The sequence below is a fragment of the Panthera leo genome, chromosome D2 (genome assembly GCF_018350215.1).
Source record: "Panthera leo isolate Ple1 chromosome D2, P.leo_Ple1_pat1.1, whole genome shotgun sequence".
Classification (NCBI taxonomy): Eukaryota; Metazoa; Chordata; class Mammalia; order Carnivora; family Felidae; genus Panthera; species Panthera leo.
In genome coordinates this window covers 8,551,018-8,564,777 of record NC_056689.1, presented here as the reverse complement: position 1 = coordinate 8,564,777, position 13,760 = coordinate 8,551,018, and the positions used below count along the sequence as shown (strand labels likewise).

General features: G+C 44.4%; 1 protein-coding gene across 5 annotated transcripts in view; it reads left to right on the top strand.

Annotated features, from left to right (window-relative positions):
• The first annotated feature begins 497 nt into the window (after nt 1-497).
• Nucleotides 498-13,760, top strand: part of LIPA (lipase A, lysosomal acid type) — a 51,160-nt gene continuing 37,897 nt past the window's right edge. For 3 of the 5 annotated variants that reach the window (XM_042907526.1, XM_042907524.1, XM_042907521.1), the window contains exons 1-3: nt 8,384-8,514; nt 11,595-11,706; nt 13,447-13,564. In XM_042907526.1, the coding sequence (XP_042763460.1) occupies nt 11,596-11,706; nt 13,447-13,564 (229 nt within the window). In that variant the 5' untranslated portion in view covers nt 8,384-8,514; nt 11,595. Of the gene's footprint in view, nt 584-8,383; nt 8,515-8,701; nt 8,923-11,594; nt 11,707-13,446; nt 13,565-13,760 lie in introns of those variants that run through there. The other 2 variants (XM_042907522.1, XM_042907523.1) reach the window with 2 other exon arrangements.

Below are 13,760 nucleotides of genomic sequence, written 5' to 3'. Positions count from 1 at the left end.
GAGATGTAATTCACAGACCGTGTTATAACATTCACCCCTTTCAAGTACACAGTTCAGTGGTTTGGCATAGAGTCACTAAATGGTATGGGGTACAACAGTCCCACTATCTGATTTGTTGAATTCCAGAGCAGTTTCATCATCCCCCAAAAAAATCCCGTACCCATGAGCCGTCACTGCCCATATCCGCCTTGCCTTTCCGCCTGCCAGCTGGGAATCTACTTTCTCTTTCTATAAATGGAATTAGACAATATGTGTAACTGTGAACGGCTTCTTCCACTTAGCATGTTTTCAAGGTTTGTCCACACTATAGATGGATATATTACCCGATATCTGTCTATTGTATGGATACATCCCATTTTTATCTACCCATTGGTCAGCTGAAGAACATTTAGGTCATTGCTACTTTTTGGCTACTCTTGTAACTAAACCAAGTGAGAGCTGTCCAGCTGATGAGCAGCTAGCTAATGGAAAAACTGACACAGCGCTTTGGTGGTGAAGCAAGATAGGCTCCTGGTGTGGCTCCAGCGAGGAGAACGGGGAGCTAATGCTCGAAGCTCTGAACTCCCGGAAGGCTAACAAACAGGTGATTTTAAAGGGTGAAAGTTCAGGGTAAGGGTCTCGGCCTCGGATCATGCTGACTGATGAGAGGTTAGGTCAGCTGTAGTATTTTCTTTCTCTGGTCATCTTGTTCCTTTGGGTGTGATTGTGGTGAGGGGGTCGTCCTGCTTCAGGGCCCTGGACCTGCAAAACATTCTTGGCCGACTGCACCAGTGATGTCATCTGTGGGCACAAGGGCCGAAGTGCTACATCCTGTGACTCTTACTAACCTGCAAACTGCCATTATGCTTTTCTCGCAAACTGCACATTGTGTTAACTTCAGGCGGAACAGCAGTCCACAGATTCTTGGGGAGGCAACTTTATATTGTTTCCTGACGCAATTTTACACGGTTCTTTAACCGTAACTAAGGCTGCATGACTCTGGCCAGAGGCAACACCGTAAACTTGTATTTTCCCTAAGTTTACTTTTAGACAGGACACTAGAAATAAATCGTACTTAAATCTCAGAGATATGTCCAGAAAAATCAGATGACCTGATTAAGTCAAAATAAATTAGAACTAACACACACTCTCACACACACACATACACTCACACACACACAATCCCCAAAAGTTAGGGTATAAAATGTTATATATAAAGTATTTCATTCTGGGAAGATATAATCATGTATGCAGGAAATAGATCTGGAGAGATAGATAGTAAATGTTACCAACGTTTTTCTCTTAGTGAGATTATTGTAGATTTTTGTTTATTTTATTCTCATTTTCTGTTTTTTGCTTCAATTAACTTGGGTTACTTGTGGAATTACAAGAATAGTACTTATGTAATAGAAAGAAATAACAACTGATAACGAATGATTACTTACTATTTTCCAGACAAAGTTTAAACACTTCCTATGTATTTTAAAATATAAGACATGGGAATGTATAACTCCTTTAAAAATTCTTAAGAGCCCTAGTAGATGAGGACTCTGATAATCCCCCATTTTACAGCTGAAGAAATTGAGGCAAGGAAAGGCCCCAGAAACAGCTGAAAAGTGAACAAAAATTACTAAAAGATGCACGGTGTCCACCAAGTTACTAAAGCATGAGAAAAATATCAGTTACTCGAAATATTGATTTTGACCAGTGTTTTATTTTAACAATTTGTTGTTGACAGACTCATCTGGAACTGGTGTATCTGGGGTGAGATAGGAGCATGTGAAGTGGAGAAACAGATTTTCTTGAGAAGGGATTGCTTGAACCAAATCTTCGAAGATGGCTAGATGCTCACCAAGTTGGCAGGCTGGGGGTACAGGATATGGGACCGGCGAAGGCATATCATAGATGAGATATAGAAGATATAAGGTTTTTTACATTTTTTAAGAGAAGCCAGAGTGATAGATTTTTATGCAAGCTCCTTTGATTTTTCATTGGCATCCACTAATTCAAATTTCTAGAACATTCTATGTTCTATACCAGCTATGTTGGCAGATGAAACATATCTGCAGGCTTTTGGATCTGACCTCTGGACTAGGCACCATGCCAAGTTACTGAGGCACCGAAGGCTTGGACTCATTCATTTTAGTGCCCTCAGCTGGGGATGGTCTTTAGTAGGTATCTACAAATGTCACTAATTGGATTCGAAGGTAGTTGTGTGCTGGGAATCAATGGCTCCTTGTAAAATCGTTTCCAGAAATTCTTCTGGTGCTGGAATGTGCCACTGCCAGCCACCATTTGCTTTTTGTGCTGGAACTAACTGGAAAGCCCAAAAGAGGAAAAGGAAGAGGCAGAGCTCGATTCTGCCCTCTCAGGTCAAAGCCTGGGGCGTCCCGGATTCCTAAACTCCATCGATTCTCCGTGACAGCTCCTTCCCCTCACCCCCAAAGCTACTTCATTTGGTAGTATCCACTGCCTACCAATAAGCATCTTCTCAGAGACAGAACAAAACAAGATATGTTTAAACGCCCTCCTTTTGGGACGTGGGACAGTCACTAGAATTTATTGAGCACAGAGAAGTGGAGTCCCCTGGAACCTTCAGCCCTGAAACTTGTGTAGGGATAAAAGGTGGAGAAAACAGGGCCAAAGGCCTGTGAGACCCTAAGGCCCTAAGCACCAGATGGGACAGGACCTCCCTGTGTGAGTCCCAAATGTAGAACCAGTTTTCTGGGGGAACTTCTGCCACCTATTGTCCATGAAGGGAGAGACACCATTCTGAGTTCTAAGGGCTGAAGACTCAGCCTATCTTTCTCCATATGGTACCTAGACTCTTGACCACAGGCTAGGAGAGCTGGGCTAGGAGAGTTGGGCCTTCCTGCTCTGAGGTTCCAGTTCCCCACCTCCTCGCCTCCTGCACTCTACTCTGAGGGAAGGGGCCGGTGTTGTCTACTTCTGAATCCTGGACGCCCAGGAGGGCACCTGGCCTTCAGAAAGACAACGAGAACGGGTTACTGTTAAGTGCTAAGTGGTTAATGATTCAAGAAGTTAGTTTCTGTAAACTGTTTAGTATCTGGCACATAGCAAGATCTCAGTGAATCGACGCTCTTCAGTTTTTTAAACAGGTCCAGTTGAGGTACAACTGATGAAGGTTAGGCTGCACACATTTAAAGTGTACATTTTGATGAGTTTTGACATATGTGCATGGCTGTGAAACCCTCACCACAATCAAAATAATAAATACATCCATTCCCTCTAAAAGTTTGCTTGTGCCCTTTTGGAATCCAACCTCTTCTCTTCTCCAAAAGATACTCCCCTGTCAAGCAACCAGTAATAGTCTTTCTGTCACTGTGGATTAATTCACATTTTCTAGAATTTTCTACAAAGGAAATCATACAGTGTGTACTGTTTTTGTCTTCTTTCCCTCAACGTAATTATTTTAAGAGCCATACATGTTGCTACGTGTATCAATATTTCATTATTTTTTAATGTTTATTTATTTTGAGAGAGAGAGAGAGAGAGAGAGGGAGGGAGGGAGAGAGAGAGGGAGGGAGGGAGAGAGAGAGAATGAGCAGGGGAGGGGCAGAGAGAGACGGAGAGAGAGAGAATCCCAAGCAGGTCCCGAGCTGTTAGCACAGAGCCTGACTCGTGCTTGAACTCCTGATATGTGAGATCATGACCTGAGCCCAAACCAAGAGTTGGATGCTACTTCTCATCCATGTCTGCACTTTTTAATTTTAGCCATTCTGGTGGGTAGAATAGTGGTGTCTCATCATGACTATAATTTGCATTTCCCTGATGACTAATGATGGTGAGCATATTTTCACGTGTTTATTTGCCATCTACGTATCTACTTTGGTGGCACGTCCAAACCTTTCGCCCATTTTTTTTTTTTTTTTTTTTTTAATTTTTTTTTTTCAACGTTTTTTATTTATTTTTGGGACAGAGAGAGACAGAGCATGAACGGGGGAGGGTCAGAGATAGAGGGAGACACAGAATCGGAAACAGGCTCCAGGCTCCGAGCCATCAGCCCAGAGCCTGACGCGGGGCTCGAACTCACGGACCGCGAGATCGTGACCTGGCTGAAGTCGGACGCTCAACCGACTGCGCCACCCAGGCGCCCCCCTTTCGCCCATTTTTGACTGGGTTTTTAGTCCTGTTACTAAATTGTAACAAGTATACCTTATCATTTTTATAAAGTCTTAAAAACAGTGTATTGAGGTGTAATTCATGTACCACACAAGTCATTCTTTGCAATGTACAATTAAATGACTTTCAGTTTATCCACAGAGTTGTGCAACGAACGCCACAATTAATTTTAGAACCTTTTCATCACAGCAAAAAGAAAGCCACAACCTTTAGCCGTCAACCCACATTCTCCCAATCCCTGCCCCCACCAGCCCGAGGCAACCACTAATCTGCTTCCTGTTGGGATAGACTTGCCGATTCTGGACATTTCATGTAAACGGAGTTATTTTCCCTTTTTGGTGCGTGTGACTGGCTTTTATCCCTCAGCATGTGTACAGGGTTCATCCATGTCATAGCATGCATTAGACATTCATTTTTTTTATTATGCAATATTATTCCAGCGTAGAGATAGATCACATTTACCCATTCATCAGCTGGTAGGCATTGCGCTGTCTCTACCTTTTGGCTGCTCTGAGGGATACTTCTATGAACATTTGTGGATGGTTTTTACGTGAGCACGAGTTTGCATTTCCCTCGGGTGTATACACGGGATGGGAATTGCTAGGTCATATGGCAACTGTATGTTTATTGAGCCTTTTGAAGAACTACAGGCTGTTTTCTGAGGCAGCCGTCCATCTTATATCTCAGCCTGCCTTGTGTTCTCCACATCCTCTTCCACGTGTATTATTATCTTTCTTTCTTTCTTTAAGTCTCTTTTAAGGTTATTTGTATTTATCTTGAGAGAGAGAGAGTGAGCATGAGCGGGAGAGGGCCTGAGAGAGAGGGGGAGAGAGAATCCCAAGCAGCTCCGCACTGTCAGCAAGAAGTCTGATGTGGGGCTCGATCCCACGAATCGCGAGATCGTGACCTGAGTTGAAATCCAGAGTTGGTCACTTAACCAACTGAGCCACCCAGGTACCCCTCTGTCTTTTTTATTATAGTCATCCTAGTGGATATGAAGCAGAATCTCACTGCGGTTATGAAGTATTTTTTGAAATAGAAAAAGTTTTTTATTTTGAAGAAGTCCAGTTTGTTAATTTTTTTCCCTTCATGGGTTGTGCTTTTTATGTTCTGTTTAAGAAATCCTTTTGGCAAACCCAATATTTTCTCTGATCTCCCCATAAATTTCAAATTTATGGTGATGGTTCATTTTGAGTTAATTTTTTAAAAGTTTATTTATGTTGAGAAAGAGAGAGAGAGAGCATGAGCAGGAGGGGCAGAGAGAGGGAGAGAGAGAGAATCCCAAGCAGGCTCTGCACTGCCAGCATAGCCCAAGTGGGGCTCAAACTCACGAATTGTCATATCGTGATCTGAGCCAAAACCAAAAGTCAGACATTTAACCAACTGAGCCACCCGGGTGCCCCAAGTTAATTTTTGTATACGCTGTGAGGTAAGGGTGGAAGTTAACTGCTGTGCGTGGAGCCATCCAGTTGTTCCCACACCATTTGTCAAAAAGATGATTCCTTCCCACCGTACTGTCTTGTGAAAATCAACTGAGGGTCTCTTTCAGGACTCTTACTTTTAAGCAGGCTTACTTAGGGATAATTTTGCCCCATGCTGAGGCAATAATATCCTTCTGAGTCTACTAAGTGTCTTTTATATTATAAGGTTTTTCCCTTCTGGTCTGGTATCGCCTGAACTAGTCTCAATCCTTTGTAAACTTGGGGGATTTTCCCATTTGTTCCTCTCAGGTGTCTTTTTCCCTGGTCTAGTGTAGTTTCTTCACATACAGACTCTGGGTAATACTCAGCCCAGGACTTGAGAGGAACCCTTGGTAGATTACTGGAGTGCTCGTGCTCTCTCTCTCTCTCTCTCTCTCTCTCTCTCTCTCTCTCTCTCTCTTTCACACACACACACACACACACACACACACACACACACACACACCACCTTGTACCTGCTGTCTTCTGTAAAGCTTTCTCTTTATACTAAATGTATGGGTCATCTGCCAGTCACTGTGGCTTACAATGGCCCAAAGCAGAAAGTGGGGAAAATCCTCCCTTACTTGGATGAAGGGGCTTCGTGGTTGGATATTTGTTTGTTTGTTTGTTTGTTTATGGATGAAAAACCTGGACTTAATTTGCCTGGGCTGCGTCTCGGACCGCTTTACCCTCTACTTTGTGACTTGAGGCGATATATTGAACCTTTCTAACCCTCCATTTACCCACTTGTAAAATGGAGTTTTGGAGGTAGTTTTGACAGTTGAAGGAGATACTCTGTGTAAAGGGCTTAGCACAACATCTGACACAGAAATATTGCTAAATGTGATGCTCATTCTTCAGTGCTCAAGTGTGGGCCAGTCATCTCTCTCTCGACTCGGTCTCACATCCAACAGGATTCTCCAAACTCACTGTCGTCTCAGTTTTTTCTAAAAAAGTTTATTTATTTATTTTGAGAGAGACAGAGTGCAAGCGGAGGAGGGGGAGCAGAGGAGGGAGAGAGGATCTGGAGCAGGCTCTATGTTGACAGCATAGAGCACGATACGGGTCTTGAACTCGTGAACCGTGAGACCATGACCTGAGGTGAAATGAGACACTTACCTGACTGAGCCACCCAGGTGCCCTCTTCTCAGCTTTCGTATCTTCTGAGTCTCTATGTTATTTTTTGTTATTTATGCTTCCTCTCTGGGAGACCTCATACAGCCTCAGGGCTTTAAACACCATTATAAGCAAATTATTCCGACGTTAAATCTCCAGCCTGGAACTTGACTTTGAACACTGGATGTGTACATGCCAGTGCTGATCTTTGCCAGTTTGTCTCTGGATCCATTCTCTGTCCGTCCTCTGCTCTGTGTCTTGGAGGGTGAGGGGTCTGATCCCTGCAGCCTGCATTTCTTAGGGTCCTCGGTCAGCCAGCGTCAGGTTGCATTTGACCCTAAGGAGGGACTAGTGGGAGACCGGAGGGCGGGAGCCAGGGAAAGCCGCAGGATGTGTGGTTCTCCTCTCTCGGCCGTGGAAGTGTCTCTGGCAGAGACTACTGCTCGACGCAGGAACCTCCGGTCTCTGGTACCACTGTCTTCCCCCGATAATGCCTCAGCCTTGCCTGCTGTCACTGGTCTCTGCGGGGCTTGTGCAAACCCTGTTTGGCTTCCTGGAAATTCCGCCACCTGTGTAACCATTTCTTCTGTTTGGGATCCCTAGAGTGAGTTCTGGTTGCCGGCAGAGCCTTGGCGGAGAGAATTCTCTAACGAGTGTCTCAAAATCAACACATCTAGAACAAACACTTGATTTTCCTCCCAAGCTGCTCTTCTCGGTGCTTCCTCCATTTGAATTCATGGCACTTTCTCCATTTGAATCTGAGTATTTTTCTCCACCTCCACTGCTCCCACTGCCCCAGTCCAAGCCATCATTAACTCTCGCTTGGACTATTGCAGTAGCCTTCCAATTTGTCTCCCTGTTTCCATAGTTGACCCTAGCCGACAGAGTGGTCTTTCTAAACTATAAACCAGAGTATGTTGCCTTTCTTTGGAAAACCTTCCACTGGCTTCTTCTCTAAAATTGTCCTGCAGGGCACCCAGCTACTTCTAAGACTTTGTGTTCTACCACTCTCTACTACCCCATTTGTTCTTCTTAGAACCCTTCAGGATATTCTGCCTCATGGCCTTTGCACGTGCTATTCTCTCACCCCAGAATGGTCTTTCTCCAATATCCACATGGTTCTTAGTCACCTTCCTGTTTGTGTTCAGTGGTCACTTCATCAGAGTCCTTTTCTGATTACCTTACATATAACATAGCATCTTCCTTTATTGTCTCTTTACTGTTTTATTGTTCTTTGTAGAACTTTCTAGTACTTTATATTATATATTTATTTATGGTGTCTCTTTCCGTTGGAATGTAAGCAGGAGAACAGGGACCTTATTTGGTTGGCGGCTACACTGCAGTGTCTTAATGGTTGGCAGTTTAGAAATAAAAATAAAATGTACAGCAAGATTGCTTTGCATCAGACACATTGTTTAGCGCTTTATACTGAACATATCATTTCTTTTCACTTAGAGAGCCCATAGCCTTATGGCAGGTGCAGAGGGTGCCAACCCTGCAGGAGCTCCTTTGGCAGGGCTCAGGCAGCCTCCGCTGTCTGATGATGTCCCTGGGCTACTGCTGGGTCTGGGAGGCGGGGCCTCCGCCCCGCTGGGGCCCGCCCACAGCGCATGCTCTGCGGGTCCGGATGCTCGGAAGCACAGGGCAGGGCGGGGTCTCTGCCGCACTTCCCGAAGGCCCGCGGCTCCGATTGGCTGTGCACAAAGCTTAAGCTGGGGAGGGGGGGAGCGCCTGCCCTCGCGTCTGGCCCTCCAGGTGCCCGGCTCCACGTGCTGGCACTGCGGCTCTGGACAGCTGCAGGGGAGGATCAGTGCAGGTGAGTGGGGCTCTGGCTGCGCCGCCAGGTGAGGTGCGGCAGCCCCTGCCTCCATGTGCGCCGCCGCACTCCCCCCGCCCCCCCCCCCCCCTTCTCGCCGTGAGCCTCTGCAGGCTGGCGGGACCCCCTGCTCTTGGCGCCTGGAGCATCCCACCTGGAGCACCTTGTCTGGAGCATCTGCGGGTGCCCCTTCTACGGGCGGCGCGGTCCAGGTTTCAGGGTGGGGGGTCCCCCTGAAGTTGCCCGCCCTTCTCCGGGAGCCCTTCGATTTCCTGGACGCGAGCGGCCGCCGATCAGCAAAGCCGTCCGGAACCCGCGGACTGCGGTGACAGTCGGGACTCCTGATTCCCAGCTACCCCCTTTCCCCTGGTCAAGCTTCCCTCTAAACCCGTTGCCACTTTGCTTCCGGTACGTAACCTAGGTGCAATCCCAGCCTCTCTCGAAAGAAGATTTAACGGTACCCCCCAGATTTGCGCAGAGTAGTTCACACAGGTCTGCAGCGCTGCCGGCGGTTGTCTGGCGCGTAGCGCAAGTTTAAATGGGAACCGAAATTATTGGTGGTGGTGGTGTCATTATTAGAAAGCAAAATGGAAGGCCGCTTTGCGGTTTTTCTTTTCTCCAGCCACTGAACTTTTGGACCACTCCCTATCCCGTATTCCAATCTGAACTGTGCATCCAATATTTGCCTGGCATCTCTTCAGGCCCTAGGGGTTCAAAGTTGAGTCAGACGCCAGCTTTGCACATGGGCTGGGGTGAAATGAGGGCCAGCCGAGCACATACTTGGATTGTTACAATGTAGAAAGACCCGAGATAAAAGTTGCTAAGAAAACCCAGGAAAGCACACAGAATCCAGCCTGGATGGGGGCTTTTTCTCCATTTAAGCTTCTCAATCATCAGCCTTCCGGGAATCCCTTGACTCCTAGGTTGAGAAGCTTGCTTAATGTTGTGTCGGAAGGAAAAATTACCTGGGTGATAGATCCTGTCGCCCTCCTGGAGCCTCTCCGTGGACAGCTGGCCCAGGTTCTGTAGGGCAGGACTGAGTGCAAACAGTCTGCTGCCAGATGATTCTTTGTTTTAAATTGTGGGCACAACTTTTCCGTTTCCTTTTCAATCTACACCCCATTCCCTAGTAAAAATGGATTTTGGGGAGGTTGAATTTATGGCTCGGGACGAGGCAGCCCTTCCCAACCACCACAAAGAAGTCTACACTTGTGAGTAAAGGCCAGTGAGTTTGCTTTGGCGGTGCAGATTCAAGGTAACATGACTTTTTTGTAGATGTTCAGGGGTCACTGCTGGTTGGATACTAAGTGCAGTGCTTGCTTTGGCAGAATTCACTATTTGTAATCTCCTGAGAACCAATGCCCTAAGATTTGTGGATTACTCAGTTAAGCACAAGTCTCAAAAACAGCCGTATTATTGACATACAATAACAAGACTTTTTTAAGTGAACAATTTAGAAATTTTGACATATGCATACACCTGCAAAACCATCGGTAAATTCAGTATAGTGAACCTGTCCATCACCCTTCTCGTGCATACCCCTTTGCAGTCTTTTCCTCCTTTCCCTTTTCTTCTCAGGCAGCCAGCCCTAGATCTGCTTGTAGAGTTTTCTATAAATAGACTCAGATGTATTTATTCTTCTTGTGTTTTGGTCTTGCTTTCATTCACCATAATTAGTTTGAGATTCATCCGTGTTACTGTGTGTTCATTCCTTTTTATTGCTGAGTAGTATGTATATATCATGTTCGTGTCCTATCCATAACCATTCACCCATTTTGGACATTTGCGCTTTTCGAGTTTTTGTTTATTACACACAAAGCTGTTTTAAACATTTTTATACAAGTCTTTGAATAGGTATACATGCATGCATCTTTTTTTTTTTTTTAAGTGATTATATTTTTAAAAATGTAGGATGCCTAGGCTGTAGTTCCTGCTTTGCTTCTAATCATCCAGGTTCCTTGGGGAGACTCACTTTACTTTGCCTTTAACATCCATCCCCGAGGTCTTTGCTGTGCTGGCAGAAGCTAGATCATCTTTGTTGGTGTTCTGGAGGGTCTCAGAAGGAGAAAGGGATGTTCTTCTATCCTGTTTCTCTTGCAGGCTTCCTTTTCATTTCAGCTTTTTCCTTGGATGACCTATTTGTTTTATTTATTTTTTAAAAATTTATTATTATTTTTTAACTGAAGTATGGTTGACACAATGGGCCATTCATTTCAGGTGTACAACATAGTGTTTCAACATCTTTGTGTGTTATGCTATGCTCACCATAAATGTAGCTACCGTCTGTCACCATGTAATTCTATTCCAGTACCCTTGAGGACATTCCCTACCCTGTACGTTTCATCCCTGTAATCTATTCATTCCATAACTGGAAGCCGGTATCTCCCTCTCCGCTTCACCCATTTTGCCTGACCTCCCACCTGACAGCCACTAGTTCTCTGTTTTTATGGGTTTGTTTCTGCTTTTTGTTTGTTTATTCATTTGTTTTTTAGATTGCACTTATACGTGGAATCATGTGGTTTTTGTCTTTCTCAATCTGGCTTATTTCACTTAGCAGAACATTTGGGTGACAAATTCGAATCCCGATGTGTAATTTTGGGCAAGAACGGAAATAAGTAGACAGTGGGAGGCATGCACTAATACTGCACTTAAAAATGAGAACTTAAAAATGTTAAATCATTATTAGAAGGGAAAAGGTGGGAGGTTAACCGGTTCTGAAATTTTGTGGATCTTCCCTTTTTTTTCAGCCTATTATCCTCTAAGTCCTCTTCTCTGTTATTTCTCTGGAACAATTTGTTGAACCTTGTGGTGAGAGGGTGAGTGGGTGTGCTGGGCTCCAAAGGTCACATGGTAACCTTGTGGAGGATGGCAGGTAGAGAGGTTTCTTAGTAAAAAAAATAATAATTCCTCACTTTTTTCTGTTTCCAGATAGGGCCGGAGTCCTTTGTCTCGTGTTTGCCCCTGAACCTGACTTTGACTTGCCCCTAAGCCTGGTTCAGAACTTTTTATGGGAGCATTAATCTACCAGCATAATTTGTGCAGTGAAATTCAGACAAATAACAATAGACTACTTTATACAGAATGAAAATGCAGCTCCTGGGGTTGGTGTTCTATTTGGTCCTTGGGACCTGGCAGTGCGAGGCGTTCAAAGGGAAGCTGGCAGCTGTGGATCCCGAAACAAATATGAATGTGGTAAGTTTCTCAAAATCTCAAATATGCTTCAACATTTTTTAAAAAGTTTTATTTATTTTGAGAGAGACAGAGACAGCATGAGTAGGAGAGGGGCAGAGAGAGACGGAGAGAGAAAATCACGAGCAGGCTCCACACTGTCAGCGCAGAGCCCGACGCAGGGCTCAAACTCACGAAACTGAGATCGTGACCTGTGCCAAAACCAAGAGTCCGACACTTAACTGACTGAGCCACCCAGGCGCCCCTGAAAGATGCTTTTAAAATGCATGTGACGGGGGGCGCCTGGGTGGCTCAGTCGGTTAAGCGTCCGACTTCAGCTCAGGTCACGATCTCGCGGTCCGTGAGTTAGAGCCCCGCGTCGGGCTCTGGGCTGATGGCTCGGAGCCTGGAGCCTGCTTCCGATTCTGTGTCCCCCTCTCTCTCTGCCCCTCCCCCGTTCATGCTCTGTCTCTCTCTGTCTCAAAAATAAAAATAAAACGTTAAAAAAAAATTAAAAAAAAAATAAAATGCATGTGACAAAGGTCAGTTATTTTCTGAGATTCGGTTAAGTGGGCCACATGAAGCCACCAACTCACCTCTTTGAAGGATGAAAACGTATTAAAACTTTGCAAGAATGCTACTCCCGAGTGCTGCTGTTACAACACAGTGAACAAGAAGTGTGATTAGCAGTGTCCAGGGAGCACAGTTCAATATAAAAATCAAAATGTCTGAAAAAAAAGTTTTGTTAGAACAAATAAGCAAAAACAATTTGTGGAGTAATTAATACTTCAAATTTGAAATTAACGTTTCAAGGTTATTAATCTTAAGGAAACAATAAAACCTGGAACTATCTCATTTAGGCCTAAAACATTGGGAAAATACAAATGACTAGAGACAGTGGCTACTTTAAAATAGATGAAGCAGAGACCCAGCTGAAGAATCAAGACACCACGGTTAGAAGCTAATAAATCCAAAGTGAGTCAAGAGAATGTAACTTGATCAGGGTCTTAGGGTCAAGTTTTAGTTCTTGTCCCCAATTTTTTCTTATTCCTCCCCTCCTTTAATTTTTTTTTTTCTGTAAAAATGAAAGAATTAAATTCTTTCAGATACTTGCAGAGGAAAGGATAGTGAGCATTTACTTACGTTAAATCTAGATAATTGAATTATCCATATTCTACTGAGCTCCTGGTTAAGAGTTTCTCCATGGACTGTTCCTTATGGAGAAGTGAATTTGATCACAATCTCCTGCTTTTCATCTTTTCTTGACCTCCAACTCCACCTTGCCATTCTGTATTTTACTAGTGTAATTTCATTAGTTCATTGATAAAAACAGATTAATGCTACGCTTTGTTTCCCAGGAAGGGACCTCTGAAAATAAGGATATTTTATGCGTGCAGATCACAATATTAGCTGGCATATTTAGAAAACAAATGAAGAATGTTTACTTGTACCTGGGAGCCAGGATGGAAACAAAGAGGCCCAACGTGGTGGTGAAATTAGACATGTGTGGTGTAGAACATGTTAGAATGTTGAAACCAAGGTTAATCAAACACCTGTGAGTAGAAGGTATGCATAAGACCAGTGGAGGATTTACTCTTGCGTGGGGGGTGCTACTAGGTTGAGCACACTAAAATGTCACTAATAACTACCTGATTTCTTAAAGCCTGGAGAATGCCTGCTGACATTTTGTCTTCTTTGCCTGTTAATGTGGGAGATCTTGTCAGATTCTGTGCACAGAAATTCCATTATTCTTTTTCTCTGTAGACTGAAATGATCTCTTACTGGGGATTCCCTAGTGAGGAACACTACGTTGAGACAAAAGACGGCTATATTCTCTGCCTTCACCGAATCCCTCATGGGAGGAAGAATCGTGCTGACAAAGGTATGGGTGTCTCCTGTGGTGAGGCAGGAAAGCTCTGGAAAGTACCTACACTGCTGGAATTTGGCTGGTTTTTGTGTCCGTAATCAAGTTGAGATTTAACCTGAAAACATTGAAATGGGGTTATTTTTAGGCTAAAGTACTGAACATGTTACATTTATGCAAGGCATATGAAAATACTGTCTTTGAAGAAGTAAAG